This window comes from Branchiostoma floridae, chromosome 8 (assembly GCF_000003815.2).
Source record: "Branchiostoma floridae strain S238N-H82 chromosome 8, Bfl_VNyyK, whole genome shotgun sequence".
Taxonomy (NCBI): Eukaryota; Metazoa; Chordata; class Leptocardii; order Amphioxiformes; family Branchiostomatidae; genus Branchiostoma; species Branchiostoma floridae.
Window position 1 is genome coordinate 19775355 of NC_049986.1, and position 22036 is coordinate 19797390.

The 22036-nt window shown below is 41.8% G+C and overlaps 1 protein-coding gene across 3 annotated transcripts in view; it reads right to left on the reverse strand.

Annotated features, from left to right (window-relative positions):
• LOC118420736 (ATP-binding cassette sub-family A member 2-like) overlaps positions 1-22036 on the reverse strand; it is a 98873-nt gene that overhangs the window by 18476 nt on the left and 58361 nt on the right. For all 3 annotated transcript variants that reach the window (XM_035827692.1, XM_035827691.1, XM_035827693.1), the window contains 17 exons: positions 19400-19590; positions 18655-18805; positions 18112-18316; positions 17121-17291; positions 16585-16652; positions 16249-16358; positions 15667-15798; positions 14639-14719; positions 12741-12937; positions 12151-12339; positions 11329-11414; positions 10727-10940; positions 9961-10152; positions 9288-9436; positions 7663-7872; positions 6973-7252; positions 6298-6481 (listed from right to left, as the gene is read on the reverse strand). In XM_035827692.1, coding sequence (XP_035683585.1) covers positions 6298-6481; positions 6973-7252; positions 7663-7872; positions 9288-9436; positions 9961-10152; positions 10727-10940; positions 11329-11414; positions 12151-12339; positions 12741-12937; positions 14639-14719; positions 15667-15798; positions 16249-16358; positions 16585-16652; positions 17121-17291; positions 18112-18316; positions 18655-18805; positions 19400-19590 — 2810 coding nt within the window. The remainder of the gene's footprint in view (positions 1-6297; positions 6482-6972; positions 7253-7662; positions 7873-9287; positions 9437-9960; positions 10153-10726; positions 10941-11328; positions 11415-12150; positions 12340-12740; positions 12938-14638; positions 14720-15666; positions 15799-16248; positions 16359-16584; positions 16653-17120; positions 17292-18111; positions 18317-18654; positions 18806-19399; positions 19591-22036) is intronic.

The window sequence follows — 22036 nt, forward strand, 5'->3', positions numbered from 1 at the left end:
CGGATGTAACCTATAATCCACTGCTTACTGCAACCTATAATCCATTGCTTACTGAGTCACGTGTTCTATCTACATAAAGTGACGTCACAACAGCAGTGGATTGTTCATTCCTTGACTAACACTGATGCTGTACAGTCGAAAATTTGGGTGAGTCCAATTTTGGTGTTGGAAATTACAGTTCAACTATTTCAAGAATGACTTGTACCAACACAGATGAACTTTCAAGTTATGATGTTGATTTGATTAGATATGGACGACATCCGCATACGCATCAATTTTTGAGCGTTTTCAAAATAAATAAAAAAAATTTTCAACCATATTCTCCTTTACATATCAATTCTTAGTTAGGATATAACACCACTCTCCTAAAAGTTTCCCTCAGTGTCACTTTAAGACCAATTTCAAAGATAACGGATGTCGTCTGAAATAATTATTCTGACCGTTTCCAAAATCATATCCAGTTTCTTGCTCAGTAATGCTTTTCCTCCCTGCCCCATTTTTCCTCTTGACTGCTTACTGTATTTTATCACAGTGACTAGAGTATCCGAGAACAAAGAAAAAAAAATTGGTGTGGCCTCACTTCAATACATGACATCCTTGATGCAATTTTTTTTCTTTACAGCAACGACAAAGCTTCTGCACCAGGGATATTTGCAAGCATCACACCTGGAATAGCGGCAGAAGAACGACTCAAAGACAAGTGAGTGACATGAAGTTAAGTTAAACCCTTCCCGTGCCTGATGGTGCATAGGGTGGCGCCTATCTCTGTTTCCTTAGCCCTGGGCCACACAACGCAAACACTACAGCAGGGGGCTAGTCCACTGGTAGTGGTGTGTGTTCAACTTCCATTCTCTTTCCCGAATGCTGAGTTCTAATCAGACAAAGCAGCAGGTACCATTTTAAAGCCTTTGGTACATGTATGACTCAGCTGGGGATCAAACTCACGACCTACCGAATGCAAGGCGAACACTCTAGTCTCTACCCACTAGGCCATTGCACCGGTGCAATAGTGACATGCTGTACAGTTAATAGATGTACGTAATATCGTGTACATCCGATTCGATGAAGTTAAGACATCCAGGTAATAAAAAGATACACAAGGTAACAGGTCCTCTAGTAACTGCCAGGAATAAATTTGCAAATGGTCAGATGTTTGATACATTGATTTGTGCTGTTTCGTGTCAACAAAAAATATGCTACAGCCATCCAAAACCTCTGAAATTTATCTATAGACAGTACAAAGACCACATGAAGAAAGGAGAAGCATCCCTTGGTTGGGCAGACCTGGACTCAGCAGAGCAACACTTTGCATCTGCACTCAAGGTGGTACATGTCAGAGGTAAGAACACCTTCAATTGGCTACATTTGGTTATGAGGGTTGTACAGTTTCAGTCACAGAGTATGAGTCTTAATCCTTAATTAAGACAGTTGCCTTTATTAAGGAGCTACAATATTCAATGACATGTCCTTGCCTCCTAGAACCCACAGCCCAGCAGTACCAGAGAGAGGTGGAGCCCCTGTGCAAGTTGGGGGAAGTCTACAGTAAGCGAGGTCAGCAGACAGGAGACAGGGGAGACTTTGTCAAAGCAGCAGCTCTCTACAATTCAGCAATAACAAGGTCAAATAACAAAGTCCTAAATGGTAACAATCATATAGCTACAGCTGTAACAGATGTAGAGATGTCATTTCTCAAATGTATCTTACATGTAGATATACCCAATATGAGCCAAGATTTCACAGAAAAACACAAGAAACAGCTGAAGGAGATGCGGGACCAGATCAAGCTGGAGATGGAAACCATTGACCAGCAGCTGGATCCTTATGCACATAATGAGGATGACCCATGTGTAAAAGAGATAGAGGCAAAACGAGCTCAGGCTGTCAGGTACTTGTTTGAGAGAATTGCACAACAAAGGAAGGAGTTCATCAGCCTACTTGTAGAAGAGTGTATTGGGTTAACGGGTCCCCCTCCCTGTACGTATGCCCTGATAGGTTTGGGTTCACAGGCCACAGGACTGGTAACTCCATACTCAGACCTGGAGTTTGCCATCTTGGTAAAAGAAGAAAGTGAGAAATGTCTTACATATTTCCGTAAGCTCACACACTATCTACACCTTAAGGTGGTCAACCTGGGAGAAACCATTCTCCCAGCAGTAGGAATTAAGTGTCTCAATGACTTTTACTCCAAGAACCCACTTGACAACTGGTACTATGACTCGGTTACACCTCGTGGGTTTGCATTTGATGGCTGCATGCCAAAAGCAAGCAAGACTCCACTGGGCAGGCAGCATGCTATGAATGAACCACCCAGTGAGCTCATCTGCTCCCCAGAAAACATGGTTTCTTTACTTCAAAATGATGCCACATTGTACCTGAAGGAAGGATATCACCTGGCCTCCATCTTGAGAAACCCGTGTCTGATAACGGGGGACCAGGATTTGACTGACACCTACATGGCCATCACAGGGGAGATACTGCAGGCTGATGGGGGTAAAATGGCTCAACAACTGGCACAGACGACACTGAAGGAAAACATCAAAATCCGCAATAATGAAGAAACAATTACAGCAAGGCTGATTGATGTGAAGAAAGACCTATATCGCTTCCCAACTGTAGCAGTGGACTGTTTGGCTCTGTCTTCAGGCATCATACCAACCACCATTTGGAAGACAATAGAAGACATGGAAAAGCAACAAGTGATCAGCCCCAACAATGCGCACCACCTGACAGTGCTTGCCAGCATCTCAGCAGAACTCAGGCTCAGAACCTACATTGCAAATGGTGGACAAAAGGAAAACCTGTCAGCTTTGGCCTCCATGGAAACAAGAATGCATGGACAGGAATCATTTCTACAAACCAATGATGAAATACAAACAACTGTATTGAAACCAGTTTTCCATCTACTAAATGGAAAGCAGCTTTTCAGATACTATTACACAGAACTTCCTCTTAAAAATGTCCTGACTGAAGGCTTTGGGCAGAGACCTGTTTTAAACTATGCAATCCCAGAATTTTATGATGATTCTCTCAAAGTAAGAGGAATGATGCACTATGAACTATGCCAATATGCATTTGCCATCAGCTACTTTGAGAAGGCTCTAATGAAAGCAAATTTAAGCAACATGGAGAAAATTGAGCTGCTCAAGGATATTCATGATGCTTATTTCATGATGGGTGATTACAACAAAGCAATAAGCTACAGTGAAAGGGAACTACAAATGTCCAAGACTATTGGCCTCAATATCTATGAAGTAAATGCCAGGTTCCTTGGCAGATTTGGGAATGACTTTGCTTACTCTGGCAATGACAGGAAAGCTGTCAGCTACTATGAGCAGGCACTGCAGATGTTCAGATCTGTCTATGGAGAGAGTAAAGCACATCCGAGGATAGCCACCTTACTCAACAACCTGGGACAGTCCTTGCATTTCCTGGGTGATTACAAAAAAGCAATGAGCTGTTTTGAAGAAGCACAACATATGTACAGGAGCATCTTTGGTCAGACTACAGCACATCCAAACATTGCTATGGTACTCAGAAACATGGGGATGACTTGGCACCAGTTGAATGACTATAAAAAAACAATCAGTTTCCATGAACATGCATTGCAGATGTACCAGAGTATCTACGGTCATAGTACAGCACATCCTGAAATTTCCACTTCACTCAACAATCTTGGGACAGCATGGAACAGCCTCGGTGATCACAGAAAAGCTATCAGCTACTGTGAACAGTCACTACAGATGAACAGGAGTATCTATGTGTGTGGGCAAACTATAGCACATCCCAATATTGCTACCTCACTCAATGTGATAGGAGGTGCCTGGCATGAACTTGGTGATTACAAAAAAGCAATCAGCTACTATGAACAGGCATTACAGATGCGCAAGTCTATCTATGGTGAGAGTAAAGCACATCCTCAGATTGCCGCATCATTTTACAATCTGGGACAGGCTTGGAATGATCTTGGCGATCACAGAAAAGCAACCAGCTACATTGAACAGGCACTGCAGATCCAAAGGATTATTTATGGTCAGAGTGCAGCACATCATAAAATTGCCACCTCACTTAACAATATGGGTTGTGCCTGGGGCAACCTGGGTGATCACAAAAAAGCAATCAATTACCATGAACAGGCATTACAGATGCAGAGGAATATGTATGGTAAAAATCTTTCACATTCAGAAATTACCACATCATTAAACAATCTGGGGTCAGCCTGGTCTAACCTGGGTAATGCAAGTAAAGCAACCGGCTACTATGAACAAGCTTTACAGATGTGCAAGCACATCTATGGTCAAACTACAGCACATCCACGCACTGCCAGCTCACTAGACAACCTGGGAACGGCCTGGCATAAAATGGGGGACCACAGGAAAGCCATCAAGTACCATGAACAGGCACTACAGATGTTCAGGTGTATATATGGTAAGAACACAGAACATCCTCGCATTGCCACCACGCTAAATAATGTGGCAGTAAACTATGGTAGCTTGGGTAATCACAGAAAAGCGATCAACTACATTGAACAGGCATTACAAATGTTTAGGGATATCTATGGTCAGACCGCAGAACATCCTGCAATTGCCGGCTCACTAGACAACCTGGGAACAGTCTGGCATGAAATGGGTGACCACAGGAAAGCAATCAAGTACCATGAACAGGCACTACAGATGGCCAGGGATGTTTATGGTCAGGGTGCAGTACATCCTAACATTGCCTACTCACTAAACAATGTGGCATTAAACTATGCTAGCTTGGGTGATCACAGAAAAGCGATCAACTACATTGAACAGGCATTAAAAATGTTCAGGAATATCTATGGTCAGACTGCAGTACATCCTGCAATGGCCACCTCACTCAGCAACCTAGGAGCATCCTGGAGGGTCCTGGGTGATCACAGGAAAGCGCTCAGCTACAATGAACAGGCACTGCAGATGTTCCAGAATATCCATGGACTCAGTAAAGTGCATCCTGAAATTGTTCACTCATTATTCAACCTTGCATTAGCCTGGTGCAAGCTCAGTGACCAGTGACAGAAAAGCAATAAGTTACTTTGACCAGTCCTTACAGGTGTACAGGAGTATCTATGGTCAAAGTCCAACACATCCTGAAATTGCGAAGTTACTGCACAGCATGGGAAAATGCTGGCAGCATATGGGTGATCAAAGTAAAGCACTCAGCTATCACGGACATGCACTGCAGATGTACATGTATCTATATGGTCAGGGAACAGCACATCCTAACACTGTTGGCTCACTCATCATCCTGGCAGCAGCCTGGTCGGACCTTGGTGATCACAGAAAAGCACTTAGCATCTTCAAACAAGCCGAGTCTATGGCAAGGCAGGTTCAATCACAAGACAGAAGTCATCCAGTGATGAAACAACTCGAAAAAGGAATGAAAAAAGCTTCATCATGGGTTTTGACAAACATGATGTCAAGATTGTCATGATCTGTTTTTGACAGTCTGTAAGAAGGTAATGTCAAAAATTCAAAGCAATGTCAATAAATAAGCAAGTCTGAAAGAGAGCTGAAAGAGATCATATTCACACAGCTCATCAACTATCCCTCTCCTCTTCCATTCCATAAAAAGGCAGCTGACGTGTATGATACAGGCTTCCTCGCATGTATGACTCACTATGAGGGGTACAAGTCTGTAGGGTGATCTGCTAAAAAAGCTTTTGAGTCCCACTTTACATTGTATTTCATCTACAATCTACATCAGTGTAAATTAGTATTGTATTACCTGACAGGTATAACTACCCTTTGGCGTGTGTCACAGCAGCAGCTGGTTATATTACATTCTAACAGTATGTACAATGTAAGAACCTGACAAACCTTTATTAAATTTTGTAACCTTACCATATCTAACTTTATGCATTGTTTAAAGTTATTTAGTGAAGATGCCCTTACTGTACTTTGTGCTAATTCTTTAGTACCTCTTGGAACAAAATGTTCCGCAAATTTTCCTATTGTTTATCTCTTCGTCAGCAAATATAATAGTAAATTGTAAATGTGCTTGGCCTGATAGGTCAGTTGCTGTATGGAAGGATTAGATTTTAATGTGTATAAGATTTTACATCATGACAATATGAAGACTTCTATTACTGTATATGTCCAGTCTGTAAGTGATATGTAATTCAGCCTCTCGCTGGCTTCCATGTATGTATCATTATTAAAGAATCCATCATCATAATGAGCTCTCTGTATATGTTGGGTAAGAAGTGCAACTTTCTATACAGCGGTGTATGAATATAGGACACTATAAGAAGCACAACGTATTGGTAAAATACCCTACCTGTGTAACCTGTAGAGGTCGTTGGTATTGAGGTACCACAAGGACGTGTTCCGTCCCGTCACATCCAGCAGGATGTCCCCGGTGATGACCTTGAAGCGGTGGGGAGGGTAGGGGTCAGGGGTGCACAGGAACCCGGTGTTGTCCTTCATACACTGGCACTGGGGCACAGGCAGGTTCTCATGGACTGGAGAAGAGATCAACATGTACACAATCATACCACTGATAAATCGTCTTTTGCTCATTATCAAATGTATATCACTATGTCACACAATATGGAAATTGATTTGCCACTCTGAATCTTACATGCAGCATACAATATTCATTGTCTTGAAACAATGTTTTGGGTAAAGAGACAGACAGACAGACAGTCACCGAGGGAGAGAGAAAGTAACGTTACATGTAGATAAGTTAGATGAGATAGATAGATAATATTCTTGAAATGGGCATACAGTTAAGATTGGGATTATTGATATTTCCCACTATTGTGCGAGTATTACCAATAACAAAGACTAGATTGTACTTTTATTCTCTTTCACTTAAAATAAATCAATGATTTTTTATATCTGCATGAAAGGAGACATGTAAGAGGTATTTATGAGTCTGAAACAAGATCTGCATTGTGCATAACTAACAACAAACACAGCAATTAATATATATAAATGCAACAAGCTTCACCTGTGTGGTTGGGGTTGGGATCAAATGATGTAGAGTAGTGGATGTTCTGTTTCTGGTGAAGGCTCTTGGGGGGCGGGGCCGGCGTGGGGGGTTTTGGCACATAGTTATCCAGACGGACCCCGTGCACGAACGACTGTCGACAGGTCTCGTCAAAGTACTTGTCCGTCAGCGGCAACTTTGCTCCATCTGTGAGGTTGAGCTTGATGACCTCCATGGATAGCGTGTCGTTGAAAGGCGACTTAAGGACGCATGTAGCGCCGATTCCTGACGGAAGGTGCACCTGTAAAATGAACGAATGAAAAGTTCATTAACGTGTCTTTGGACCACAAGTCATGATGATAGCAACACAGAAAAAGAGTATTACATAGGGTGGTGTTTATCAGATAAAGGACACATTCCAGAAATACTTAATGTTAATCAAATGTTACACAATAAGTGTAACAGGATAAGAGAAGAAACAAACCAGAACACTATTGATTATAGTAAAACTAGAACACAAACAACAACCTTACCCTGTGAATGCCAGAAACCAACTTCTTTAAGTTAATTTTATTCAAAGGGGAGAACAAGATCATTTTTGATGTTCAAACAGCATGTCCCATTTGAGACAACCAACAAGTACTATGGAATCTTAATATGCATACAGACAGACAAATGTAAACAACGGCTAACTATAAAATCCCAACCCACCGTTTGCATGAGTTCCTGCGCAGTGGCGTCCACATAGAGCTGGGTCTCCTGCATTTCCTTCTCATCAGAGATGGGGATGAAGTTGCCGATAGGGCTGGTGTAGTTGTGGTACTGGGACGGGCTCAGCACCAGAGGGGGGTAGTCTCCGATGTCGGGAACCGACAACGCCACTGTCATGGCAACGCAGATGAAGAGAGCAGGAAGGACAATCTGTAGAGAAATGTATTGGTTTTACTGCACTGCGTTTCAAAATGAACAAAAAAGATCAGATGGGGCTGGTGTAGTTGTGGTACTGAGAGGGGCTCAGCACCAGCGGGGGGTAGTCACCGATGTCGGGAACCAACAACGCTACCGTCATGGCAACACAGATGAAGAGAGCGGGAAGGACAATCTGTGGGGAAATGTATTTTGTTCATTGTTTATTCCACATTACAAAACGGAGTCGATCAATATATAACATGCATTGGCATAATACCGGTCATAAGCCTTATACCGGTCGATTAAAAATAGTGGAACTTAGAGAGATCTACACATGCAACAATAGTTATTTCTGAGGTATGCACACTTCAGACATCTAGGTGTCCAATACATAATTTACAAAGCATCGATAACAATGCATTCGAAGACAACAAGGCCAAAAGTTTTCAGGTCATTTTCGGGGCAGGCGAGCTCGTCGTGGGACAAACACACTGTCACGTTCATCGCCAGATTTGTAGATAATAATCACATGTGCTCACGGCACAAGACGAGCATGATTCAACAGCAATCTTGAATTTCTTTTGGTGACCTACAACTCGTGTAAAAGTGTGAGGAACCGTTGCATTATCGCCCGGATCTACGGCTGAATGGGTCAAATTGAACGTACGCCGCCATTTTCCCGCCATTTTTAATGCTACGGCCAGCAGTAAAGTTTTACGTCATAGCGGTTGTGACGGACCACAATTAAATGAAAATTCTTGTCAGTATACGCCCATTTTCTCATGACTTTTTGTATGCTCATGCAGATTTTTGTTTTGTGCAACTACTAACAGGAAAGAAAGGAACAACAGAGGATGTATAAAGGTACATAGCGGCAGTTAATTGTGCCGTGTTTCGTTCGACCGGTATATTGCACCCCCTTCCAACCACGCGCCCGTTCTCCGTGCAATTCCGCGGTGTGTTCCAATTACGATATTATGTTTTTAGCAGGACCAGAGAGACAAAATAATTTACACAGAAGAAGTGGCAAAGGTAAGCTGTAACAGCAACATGTAACTGGAGAAAATGATGCGTTGATCATTTGCCAAATTAGCATTGCTTGAGAAATTGCAGTAAACCGACCGGTATTATGCCAATGGATGTTAGCTGCAATAGTAATTGAAAACAAGAAAAGAAGAACCTAATTAGAAAAAAATGAATTCAGTCTGTAGCTTGGTGTATAATGTACATGCAGCACATTTTGCAGTCTGGTTATTGAAATCAATGTACAGTCGTGTATAGTGCCTTTCCCGAGGGAACAACGTTGGGGGCATATGGTGAGTATTGAACCCCAAACCTTTTGGTTCTGAGCCCAATGTTCTATCACACAGTCTTCACACCAACAACACTAAAGAGAGAATGAAGGAAATGATAGTTTTTTGGGTTACCTGAGAGAAGAGAGCCTTGGTGTTCCGGCGGGAAAAGTTGAAGCGTTTGATCATGAGTCCCCAGAACTGGCTGAAGGCCAGCTGACATCCCTCCAGGCGGTAGCTACCCACCCCCTCCTGGTCCAGGCAGATGGGATCTTCCACTGGTTCTGGTAAAGACATGATAAATTGAGTTGAGTTCAATGATTGACTTTAAAAGAAAAAAAAACAACTAAATTTTGATTTAATTAAAAAGATATTGAACTCCAGATTAAGACATTCAGGAAAGATATAGTCACCTTTTTGGTATAATCTTAAAATACATGTTATTTGGTATATCTATAGTTTGCTTATTGAAAAAGAGATCTCAACAGTTTTTTTTGCTGTGTCTCCTCTGAATTTTAACTTTGCTCATGATCAGATATTCATGGACTGTTCAGTCTGTGTTAAATGATTTTGTATCATAGGAGACTTTGTAAAAAATTATGTATCAACCAACAACATTATGCTAGGATGCATTATATTCAATCTAATAAGATTTGGTAAGTCTCTTATCTCATCTCAACAACAGGAGATCTGGCAACCAGATACAACTGTTACAGTTGTAGTACAATGTAAGTGGACAAAAAATCAGTAGATATTATAAGGTGTTAAAGTTTCATTATGTTTAAAATGTTTAAAGCAAAGCCCCCACCATCACTTTGCTGACTGATGTTGTCCCCATCCTCCATCAGCCGATCGTACGACCCCGCGCTGACCCCACTGCTGACCCCGCCGCGTACGGGCATCTCCAGCTCCACCATGGAGGGGTCACCCGGGGTCACCACAGGAGGGCTGGACACCTCAGGGGGCGTGGGCAGGGGGATGGAGTCCTTCTCTTCTTTCTCTGAAAATAAGATTTGGAAAAAAGAATGCTGTTTTAAGACTTTTCAATCAATCTGTGTGCCAAAAAGCAGTTACTCATGACAAGCAATGATATAATTTTGGAAACAGTCAGGCATTTCAGACTATTTGGATAGTATTAATTCTCTTTTATCAGTGACACCGTCGATAGAGTCTTTTTGGCATATCTTATTACCTCGATGACATTGTCTTATCTTCATCGACAAGGTAACTGTTGATTGAAACAAAATCAAAGTCTTTTCATATGACTGATTCTTGACATCCTTTTGCCACATGTCTTTGGTTCTTGGTGATTTTGAAAAAAATCAAGCTTGCGGTCAAGGTGCATACAGAAGGCTAGGAAGAAAATGTTATCAAAAATCTTCACGTATGTATCATTTGCTTTTGAATCAAATTGTATCTTGAAAACTTGATTAAAATCATGTAATAAGTTAGAATATGATCATGACAAATTCATTATACATGGTAAAGTTTATTCATAGACTTGACAATATTATGAATTTTGTACCGTAGTACTATAAAGAGGATATCTTTGCATAAAAGTTTTTAAAACTTACCTGGAAGGTCATTGCCAGTGGCTTCTGTGACCTTGAGGAACACCTCCTCCAAGGTCGTGTCCGTCAGCCCAAAGCTGCTCAGGTCAAGGTCATCCAGCTTGCTCTGAAGGGCGCTGAACAGCTTCTCGAAGCAGCCCTTCTTGACGGCCTCGGACGGGAGCATGTAGGAGATCTCACGGTTGGTGTCAGACAGGAGGACAGCTCCAGCCACGTGCTGGGGGAATATAGATAAAAGTCTTGTTAATCACCATTATCCACAAAATTAAAGCCTTTCCTCAAGACTATAATAACGATAATAACATTTGTCAAAATACAATGGTAGGGTGTACAGCAGGTGGCAAGTGAAGTTTGTAATTATTGACACAAACTTAAAGGGCTGACAATTTATTCTTCCCAAACTGACTGGAAAATCATCATCCCTATTGGTTGATAGGGCCAATTCTATTTGCATTTGATGGTTCTTGTGGATATGCTAAATTGAAATACTAACTTTTAAGCTGTCTGCCTTCTCCTTTAAGGACAATACTGACTCATATTTTAAAGACTGTTCAGCATACTAGTCTTACATGTACTACTAGATGTAACAATTGATATCTTGTTACCTGTCTGATGAACTTGGAGACCTTTTGTTCCACACACCTGGTGATGATGGAGCCGTTGGATAAGGAGGAGGAGTTCAGGTCAGGCTCTGGGGAGGGGAAAAGAGCAAATCTATCAGTTCAAAACTTAACATGAAAAGAGAGAATAGACCTGTGTAGTAAACATTAAACCACAGACTGTGAGTAATACCAGGCTTTTATACCAGGTTCCCATCCCCGAAGGTGCTCTTCAGGAACAGCGATTTACAGGGCTAGTTAAGGGCACAGCTGGGCCCTGAAACTATCATATATCAAGGACAACTTCTTCAGTCCCTACCTCCGGACCCCTGCTCTTCCCTGTCCACCGGCCGCTTCACCACAGTGAGGCGGTACATGTACCCATCTCGGAAGGTGCTCTTCAGGAACAGCCATCTACTGGGCTAGTTTTGGGCACGGCTGGGCCCCCAGATCAACTGTATTTCCTAAGTTATAACCCCACGGATAAAGGTGAACTTGTTTTACCTCTGCACCCCTGCTCTTCCCTGTCCACCGGCCACTTCACCACAGTGAGCCGGTACCCGTCCCCGAAGGTGCTCTTCAGGAACAGCGAAGTGCCAGGCTAGTTTAGGGCACGGCTGGGCCCCCAGATATTTTGTTAACTAATATCATATTAAAGACACTACTACAGTCCTTACCTCCGGACCCCTGCTCTTCCCTGTCCACCGGCTGTTTCACCACCGTGAGCCGGTACCCGTCACCGAAGGTGCTCTTGAGGAACAGCCATCTACTGGGCTAGTTTTGGGCACGGCTGGGCCCCGAAACTATCATATGAAAGACAACCCCTACCTCCGGACCCCTGCTCTTCCCTGTCCACCGGCCGCTTCACCACGGTGAGCCGGTACCCGTCCCCGAAGGTGCTCTTGAGGAACAGCGAGGTGCCACAGGCGCGCAGCTGGCCGTTGGAGATGATGGCGATGCGGTCCCCCAGGATGTCTGCCTCGTCCATGTGGTGGGTGGACAGCAGGATGGTTCGGCCTAGGTGAAATAGATAAACAAACAAAGTATAGCTAAACCAGTTAGAACACAGACACAAGACTAGTCCAACAAAACTATCTAACTGCTATTTTTCTTCCGTTAGTATCAGATGAATTGATTCGACTACTTTTATTAGACACACTGTCTTATTTACTGAATAGAAATACAAAATTTCAATCATTTCACCTAGCAAACATGCATCTTGCAAGGTATACCACAACAAATTGGCTAAAAAGGATGAAAATTTTACAAAAACAAGGATATATTATAGGAGAATTCCTTTTACACAACCAGTATCTACTCACTTTGCAATAAATGTTTCAAAACAACATGATGTTTAAGCAATGTACATGTACATATTACAACATCATACATTATAGCCAAAGCCCAAATGTACGCACCTCTCTTGTAGTTGACGAGGAAGTCCCAGATGGCCCTCCTAGCGTAGGGATCCACCCCTGCGGTGGGCTCATCCAGGATTACGGTACGTGACCCCCCGACAAACGCGATGGCCACGGAGAGTTTCCTCTTCATCCCGCCAGACAGGGAGGACACTGGGTCCTTCCGCTTGTGCTGAAGACCCACGTCTCCAATCAGTCTGGAAAAGTAATAAACAATTGCAATCAGAGAAAGTAGACTTCACCCATATACTTCTTCATGACCTAGACTGTTGTGGCTTGCAAAGAGACATGACTTGGACTGCTAACTTAAAGACAACATCTGATTCAATTCAATTGCAATGTTAGTTTTTACCTGCATGTATGCAGGTATGGTTTTCACGGGCGTGGGAAAATTTGGAAGCTGGGGATTTAGGGCGCTGTATCTCAAGAACGGATGGTGCGAGCACGACGATTTTTGGTACGTGGGTTGGGGGTGGTAGCCTGACACTCAGGTTTGATTTTGGGCCTCCTGACGCTTGAACTTGACATTGCAGGTGGCATTTTTGGTGTTTTTGCTGTATTTGTTAGGTACAATTTGAGTTTGCTACTTATAAGTCCGACTTTGTGGTGTTTTGAGAGCTGTGTAGTACTGAGTTTAAAGTTCTGGTACAAGTTCCTTTACCCTGTGTGGCAATCAGCAGAAGATACAACTTTCTAAAGTGGAGAAGAAATGTATAGAGCTTGAGTGTTAGAGAAAGGTATGTGTATGATTTTTCCTTCTTGCTGCTTCTTTGGGGTTGCCATTTCCGTATTGTATGCAGGTAATTTGTAGTTTGGGGCTAGTCATATTCGCTTGACTTTTGGGCCTGCTTAATCTATAGTACGGGCAGGGTTAAGTGGTAGAGGCTTTGTTCTGTTTTAAATTTAGTATCGTTTGTTGCATTTTGTCACTGCAAAAGTATGATGAAATTGTTTTCCCCCTCTAAGCAACTGCTCATTGATTTTGTGGGATGTTTGCTGGGTGTTCACTCTGACTACAACAGCTTTCTGAACTTTTTAAAGCAGCAGCAGCTTGCCATCTATGAATGGGATTGAAAAGGACATTTTGAATAGTAAATTCTGCTGTTAAATTTGGCTTAGGTACTTCAAGAGATTTAGGTTTTAGTTGGACGGATTGAATAAAATATCATACCACCCTGGGGACTAACTGTTGCTGCTGGATGGGGGCTACCACTATTCATATTGTCTATGGAACTACTGTAAAAATATAATTGGTCAAATTATGCAAGTAACCTTCCAGTGCCAAGTCATATGTGACAGAATAACTACATGGGCCATCTGAGACAAAAAAAGGTAGGAAAAGTCGTCTCAACAACTTCAAGGTACTGTGGTTGGTTACCTGCTTAAGAAATCCAAAATAAGTAATGTTCATCCATGCCCAAGCTTACACATTCCCAAAATGGAATTTCAGACTTTGGCATGGTGCAGTCAAACCAACAAGGTAAAAATCTCACTTTTCCAACCACGGCCGAAAAGGAAAAAAAATAAACAATAGGTCTACAGACACCCAATACATTTCATGCAGGCCTGAGGTCTACGAACTCTTGTTGTTACTGTATTGTTTCAATAAATTAATTGATTGATCAATTGATTAATCAAGTAATCAAATTGTATTACCTTTTCGGCCTGATAAGCTCTTCCAGGTTCTTGGATTAAATTTCATACTGCAATGTTTTGAAACCAACATCTATCGACTTGATTTTTAAAACAATGTATAACATGAAACCCCACAGGTAAAGGTAGACTTGTGTTGTGTTGTCTTACAAGCACAGTCTGTTTCCAAACTGTAATCTAGATTAACTTTACTCTTTAAAATTGCACTGTTTTGAGTGTAAAAAATCAAAGTAGGGACTACTTACTGTTGTAGATCTTTCTCAATATCAGCTGACTGCATGCCTTTCAGTCGGGCGTAGAACCACACATGTTCCTCCACAGTCAACCTAAGGTGTGTGAGAAATATGTTTGACTGTTTTAAACATGACAGAAACATATATTTTCTCTACCTGAGCAAAGATAGTTTTTATTACTGATACAAAAGAGAAACTTTACAACATCATCTTATCTGCAGGCATAGGCATTCATACAATATAATATATTGAAGCTCCATCCATCCATATCAAAGCTGTATCATATTATTTACTAAAAAAATAGATAAGAGCTTTTGATACCGATAAGATTCTGAACATTTCTTATGATATCAGTGACAGACATAATCCAGCCTTTAGTACTGAGTGTGAAATATGCTCAGGGATTAAGAATATGGCAGAAACATGTATTTGCACCCTCTGAGCAAGATTGCGTATTACTTATCTGACAATATCAAGATGTAAATTTACAACACTGCCTTACGTATCTCAAGAAAGAAAGATAAACTCCAGTAAAAGAAATCATTGAGTTAATGATTTATCTAAAAGTGAATGGAAAAAGACATTTGAGACATAGCTCAGATTAGAAGCTTGTGGAATAGATTACACATATGACACTGTTTTTGTCAAAAATATTGACAACAGCTACATATTTGTATGTGTGAGATTGTGTTGAGACTGTTTTACCGGGGTATAATTTTTCATACGGAATTTTGCAAAACTGACATGTCAATTCCATAATGTCAATGGACCAAAAAGCTAAATGCCTGCCTAATACTGTAACTACTACAAAAAACACCATGTTCAGGTAAAAATGAAAAATTGTGGAGCTGTAGTGGCTGGTCACTACATTGTATCAAGGACGTTATAACTGATATAATGTCCTTGATTGTATGCATCTGAATGTGCTTGAGAAAGAATGATGCAATATTTTTTTTAAAGCCAGACTATGACATGTTACTTTTCTGGTTTTATTTTCATGTAACAGGCCACACATAACACGAATGACAGAAATAACATACTTGTCGAACAGCACGTTGTGCTGCGGGCACATGCCGAGGCTCTTCCTGATCTCCAGCATGTCCGTGCGGATGTCATGCCCATATATGGTGGCAGAGCCGGCGGTAGGCGGGAACAGTCCTGTCAGGATGGACCTGTGGAGAGGAACATTGCTATGAGACCTGAGGAACAGTTCTGCCAGGATGGACCTTTGGAACCAACATGCCAAGAGGAACAATGGTGAGAGACAAAAGGAACAGTCCTGTCAGAGCTGATCTGTAGGGGAACACCGGGTATGAAACCAAACTCTGGCACAACTTGACAAAGACAGTACGATTGTGTAAGACAAAAAAATGGGACCAAAACATTCCGCAGTTCCAATCATAGTTTTTCTTACACCCGTGAGATTTTTTTTTGTAGTAAAGTCCCCTTGTTTTCTTATCTAATTTGTACCTATCCACATATATAAGTACCAGTTATAAAGAATGTTATAGAACTTTAAAATTTTTAAATGCAGCTTAAACCAATAATAGACTGAAATTCTTAACACTTCAAGAAAGACCAAATGCACAAGTATTTCTTAGTGTTGGCACAGTGTTCCTTACATGGTTGTAGTCTTGCCGGCTCCATTGTGCCCCAGGAAGGAGGTGATCTGTCCTTCGTACAGATTCAGCGCCAGCTTGTTCACAGCCAGCTTGTTTCCTGTCTTGTACACCTGCAAACAGAAAACCGACAAGACCTTAACTAGCATCAGACACAACAACAAAGCTATTTTGCTTCAACTTAATACAAATCCAACTCTGACAACAACCAATTAGATTTGTTTGGTTATACACATGCTGTACATATACCTCTTGCCTGTTTATAATTATAAGTAATCTAAAAGCATCACATGATAACATAAGACACAGAAACCTTCAAGAATTCAATTTTTTTCTCACCTTGACCAAGTTGTGGATACAGACACCCATGGGCAAGTGGGTAGGCTCCTCCTCAAAAGAAACTTGCTCTGGAGAAGGACAGAGAGAAAGACAATGATTAAGAACTAAGATTTACCCCAAGGTTTTAGTTGGATACTGTAGTCTCTTTTAAAATGTTAGCTGTATTTACTTGATACCTATGGAGAAAAGAAGAACGTAACACATAAAAGCAATTGTGTTTGAAAGAATCTTCTATCCCTCTGTGCGTATGTGAGGAGTATAAGCCTACCATCTCCCATGTCCTCTGCGGCACATGCCCCATCGTCCTCAGACAGAGCCAGACTGTAGTTGGTCCCCTGGTAGTGTGATATGTGTGTGGGTGCGTGCATGTTTGTGTGCATGTATGCATGTGTTTGTACCTACCATCTCCCTTGTCCTCTGCGGCACATGCCCCATCCTCCTCAGACAGTGCCAGGCTGTAGTTGGTCCCTCGAGAACATGGCATGTCTGTGTGCATGTGTGTGTGCATGCATGCTTGTGAGTGTGCGAGTACCTACCCTCTCCAGTATCCTCTGCGGCGCATGCCCCATCCTCCTCTGACAGTGCCAGGCTGTAGTTGGTTCCGCGGGAACACGGCATGTGGCAGTCCAGAGTCTCCTGCCTCCCGTGGCCGAACCAGTAGGACTTCTGGAAGGGGAAGTACCAGGGACGGGGCAGCCCGTACGAACCTGGAGGAACAAGTTTAGATCATGAGCTAATCATATGAATTCATGCAGGAAAATAAAACCTTTAACATTATTCAGTATTGTTGTCCACACCAATTTGATATAGGTTTTCAGATTGTACGAAATTTTTGTTTCAAATATGCATAACTGGAAACGCATCATGAAAATAAAGCCTGGGGACCATGTTTATGCCTTGGTACACTCATTTTATGAAGCGAATACAGTTATATTCACGTTTTCCTCTATGTCTATTGCTTTTAGCTGCTTGCTATATTTTCACTTTAAACAGCCTCTAGTTTAATTCTGCTGTTCCAGTTTAATTCCTGACTGACCTCCCATATCTCAGCAACCATATATCAAAAGATCTGAGAACCAACATATCAAATTGATGTGGTCTAATATGCATTTAGGAAAATAAAGTGTAAACATTATTTAGCTATGTTGATGCTAAATAATCTTAAACTTGATTCAGAAAACAATGATAAGTGTCACTGTTATTTCAGCACTACGGACAGGAATGCTCACATGTACAGCATTGAGTGTTCTACTTGGGGGAACTTGATAAACAGCAGAGTGAGTCTGACGGGAACTCCTAGTTTTTCTGCTGGGGATGGGCTTTGTCTTGGTATTGGTATTTAGTTCACCGGTGAAATCAAATATCTTTATTCAATGTCAGTCAGCACCAAGGACAGCAATGTATTTGCTATGTAACAGATGTAATAGCATTGTAATTTTGATCACTCTTTAGGTAATCAAACTCGGTATTACAGGAAATCTCACCTGGACTACAGGTAAACTGACCTGTCAGGACAGGTAAACTCACCTGGATGTACAGCCTCGATGTACCAGGTGAGCAGACAGTACACAAAGCTGTCCACCACCAGCATAACCATGACCCGGCACAGGTTGAAGGCGTCCCCCTCTACAGGACTCTGTAGGAAGTTGTCCCACTGAATGCCCGTCCCTGACTCCTCGTAAAGCGCAAAGTACTTGGCACCCAGGCCAAAGGCTGTTGTGGACATCAGGCACTGAAAAGGTATTTGAAGAACATTTAGAATTTAGAAGCAAAGAAAAATATCCAACTCTTCTTGTATGCCAGTACCTCACTCATTGTAGTGCAAGGTTTTTGGAACCCAGATCAATGCTGTTGTGGACATCAGGTACTAGAAATATGTTTTAAGAACATTTCACAACAAAAAAGGCAAGAGGAAGAGAGTTAACAGTGTTAATTCATTTGGAACAGTAGTCAGACGAAAACAGGACACAAAATAGAATTGCAAAACACAAAACCTTCACACTAAAAAAATATAATTCTTATTAAAACTGAATCAATATATTCTATGGAGAAATACAATGTAAAACTTACAGCAATACTTTTCTCGACTGCAGTGATTTTGTCGTTGGCGACCTCCTCTCGGATGGCGACGTACATATATGGCACATAACTCAGGAAGTAGATGATCCCACCACAGGCTGCCGCAACTTTGGCCTTGGAGTACAGCACACTCACAAAGAAACTGAAGGAGAACAAAAATGCTCTGTGAGTCACTAAAACGTCTACACACAAGAGAATGCAAAGTGTTTTCCATAAAGATAAGCCTCACAGGCTTAAACATTATGATAACTATCAATGATACCATCCTCATCATCATCATCATGGGTGGATTGCCCGGAGCAGGTCTACTCTTTTCTACTCTTCCAGACATCCTTCAATGATATCAATCGGGGTTAGTGTAGGTCAGGACCTAACTATACTGAAGGGACAGAGCCCCCTCCCTTTACGTTAAGGAACTTCAGCTTACCCTTGTCTTCCCTCTCCTGAAGGAAATGGCTGCCACAATGTTTAATGAAGAAAAATGAGATCCAGGGTTTACTGTAGCTCAGGATCTGTGCCAGCTGTATCTTAAAGAACTACAGATTTTCTTTCAGACTTCTTTAACTAACCTAAAGGAGATGGTAGCCACGATGTACAGTTTGATGAAGAGAAACATGATACAGGGATTACTGTTGGTCAGGATCTAACTATACTGCAGGAACAGAGCCCTCCCCCTTTATCTGAGGGAACTGCAGCAGTTGGTTTTTACAGTTTCTCAAAGTCTTCCAACACTTACCTGAAGGATATAGTTGCCACAATGTACAGCTCGATGAAGAGAAAAGTGATCCAGGGGTTACTGTAGGTCAGGATCTGGCTGTATTGCAGGATGAGCATGAGGAAGGTCCCAGTCAGGGACATCTGCAGGAAACTAGTGATGAACCAGGCAACCCAGTGGACAGCATTGTTCAAGCCCATCATCTTCATCACCTGGGAACAAAAATGGGATTGTGGTCAGGATCACAGGGTTGGGGGCTCAAATCCAAAGAAAAAAGATGGAGACTCAGACATTCTGAGCCATGTAAACTGGTGATGAACCAGGCCACCCAGTGGACAGCATTGTTCAAGCCCATCATCTTCATCACCTATGGAAAATAAGAACCAAAAGGTAAGGATTTCAGTTCTTAACCCAGGCAATAATTATGTAAACTAGTGTTGAAGCAGGGCACCCAGGACAGCATTGTTCAGGCCCATCATCTTCATCACCTGGGGACAGAAATGGGATCACAAGGTTAGGGGTTCAAATCCCGACAGATGCAGATCGAGTCCCAGAATTTCAGAGCTATGTAGACTAGTGATGAACCAGGCCACCCAGTGGAAAGCATTCTTCAGACACATCATCTTTATCACCTGGGGACAAAACTGTGATAGCAATGAGAAAGTTATGGGTTCAAATCCAAGAATTCTCCAAAGAGGTTCAGAGCCATGTAAACTGGTGATTAACAAGGCTACCTTCTGGACAGCATTGTTAAGCCCCATCATTTTCATCACCTATGGTCAAAACGGACCAGCTGGTTTTGGATCATAAGATAAGGTGTTTGAATCCCAAAATTCAAAAGAAAGGTAACAGTTCCTTCTAATTCCAATGAAATGAAGAAATACTGATGATTAAAAGCTGATATACATGTACAAGGACCTGATCCTGAACCCAAATAGAATATACATTGTACATGTGGCCACAGGTGGCTAACATGAGCAGGAAAGTGAGACAAGAGTTACAGCACTTCCTGCTTTGTATGGCCTAGGCTGGCAAACTTTCACTAACATGCAAAGGGTGACATTTTGTCTGTTGGCAATGAATGAGGCCAATTTGTAAGGGATCCTCCATGTCTAGCATCTTTCCAAATTAACTGATTACCCAATTATACAAGCTAACATTTAATTGGCCCCTGGAGGCTTGCACAAGCAGTCCTCATATCTCTCCAGTGATACTCTCTAAGCCGACTTGGCTCTCTGTAGTGCACCGCTGGCAAGGATCCAAGGGAAGGATCAGAAGAAGAATGAGCAGTGTTACTTTGAGACCAAGAAGAATCGCAGCCAGTGTACATCAAAGACAGGAGGACTTTCTGGTAATCTCCCCAAACTCACCTACATGTATCTCTGTCGCCGCCGCAAAATAAGACAAATGAGACATAGAGGGCTTGTTTGATGCTATTACTTGGTTTCTATGTCTTCAGGTTTCTTTCTTCAAGGCCCCAAAAATCTCTTTTTTTCCTTCTTGCCTTCTTGGCCTATACCCAGGTTCCAAAAAAATACACCAGGTCCTGCATTTCCAAGGGATGCTGCTAGGGGTGCAGGGACACAGACAGACACGCATGTGCGCACACACACACACACACACACACAAGCATACACATATTATGCATACAAAGGGAATTCATATACTGAACAACTGCTCCCTTGTGGTTAAGACATATGAAAATCAATTTACATGACTTTGTTAAAAAAATGACTGGAAGATTATGATACCTTTATTACATACCTCAGACCTCTATTAAATTGAGGAATAGGAGCTTGGCCATTAATACAATGTCACAATGAAAAACTTCATGTAGTTAATGGATGCAAGCATCAAAATATCTAAATGGTGACAAAGATTTGAAAGAAAATCATTAAAAATAAAAAAATAAAATATCCTCTAACCAGCAATTTGCAAAAAATCTTTTTTTTAGGATGCAGGGAAAAATATGGATAAATTGCAATTTGCCATGCCAGAAAAAACTTGCTAGGAGCCCCATTGTAGAAAATTGAAAGTAAATTTCAAGTCCTGAAAGAAATGAAGAGGGATCAGCTATCAGTATCTCTGATCAGCCACCCAAACCATCTCTGATCAAGAGGATGCAGGGAAAATAAGGACAAACTGCAATTGCCAAGCTAGAAGAAAACTGGCTATTGTAGAAACTCAAATTTTTTTTACGTCCTGAAAGAATGAAGAAGAATCAGCTATCAGCATCTTTGATCAGCCACCCAAACCATCTTTGATCAAGACAAATAGGTTTTGTGTAAGCCCATCCCCAGGGCCAGGATTTGAAGAGCTACAACAGTATTACCGTGTCTGCTATAAGGCCCGAGGGCGTACCTGCCAAAGTTTGCAGACATGTACATCAACTACCAGTGGGGAAGGATTTCTAAAGGATTTGGTAGCTGGATATATAATACTCCATGTAGGGGAAGGGAGGGGTTATCATCATTAGGCAAATCTTGATAAAACAATAGCTTTGTATGGGGATCAGCAACCACAACAGCGCAAATTTTATTTGTTGGTTCTCGCATTTCTACTTTGCTGGAAAAAAAAGACAGTAAAGACAAATCTTGAGGACCAGATCCATGCTTTTGTGCACTCAGTTTTATGGAGTGAATATTTTTTGCTTTTTCT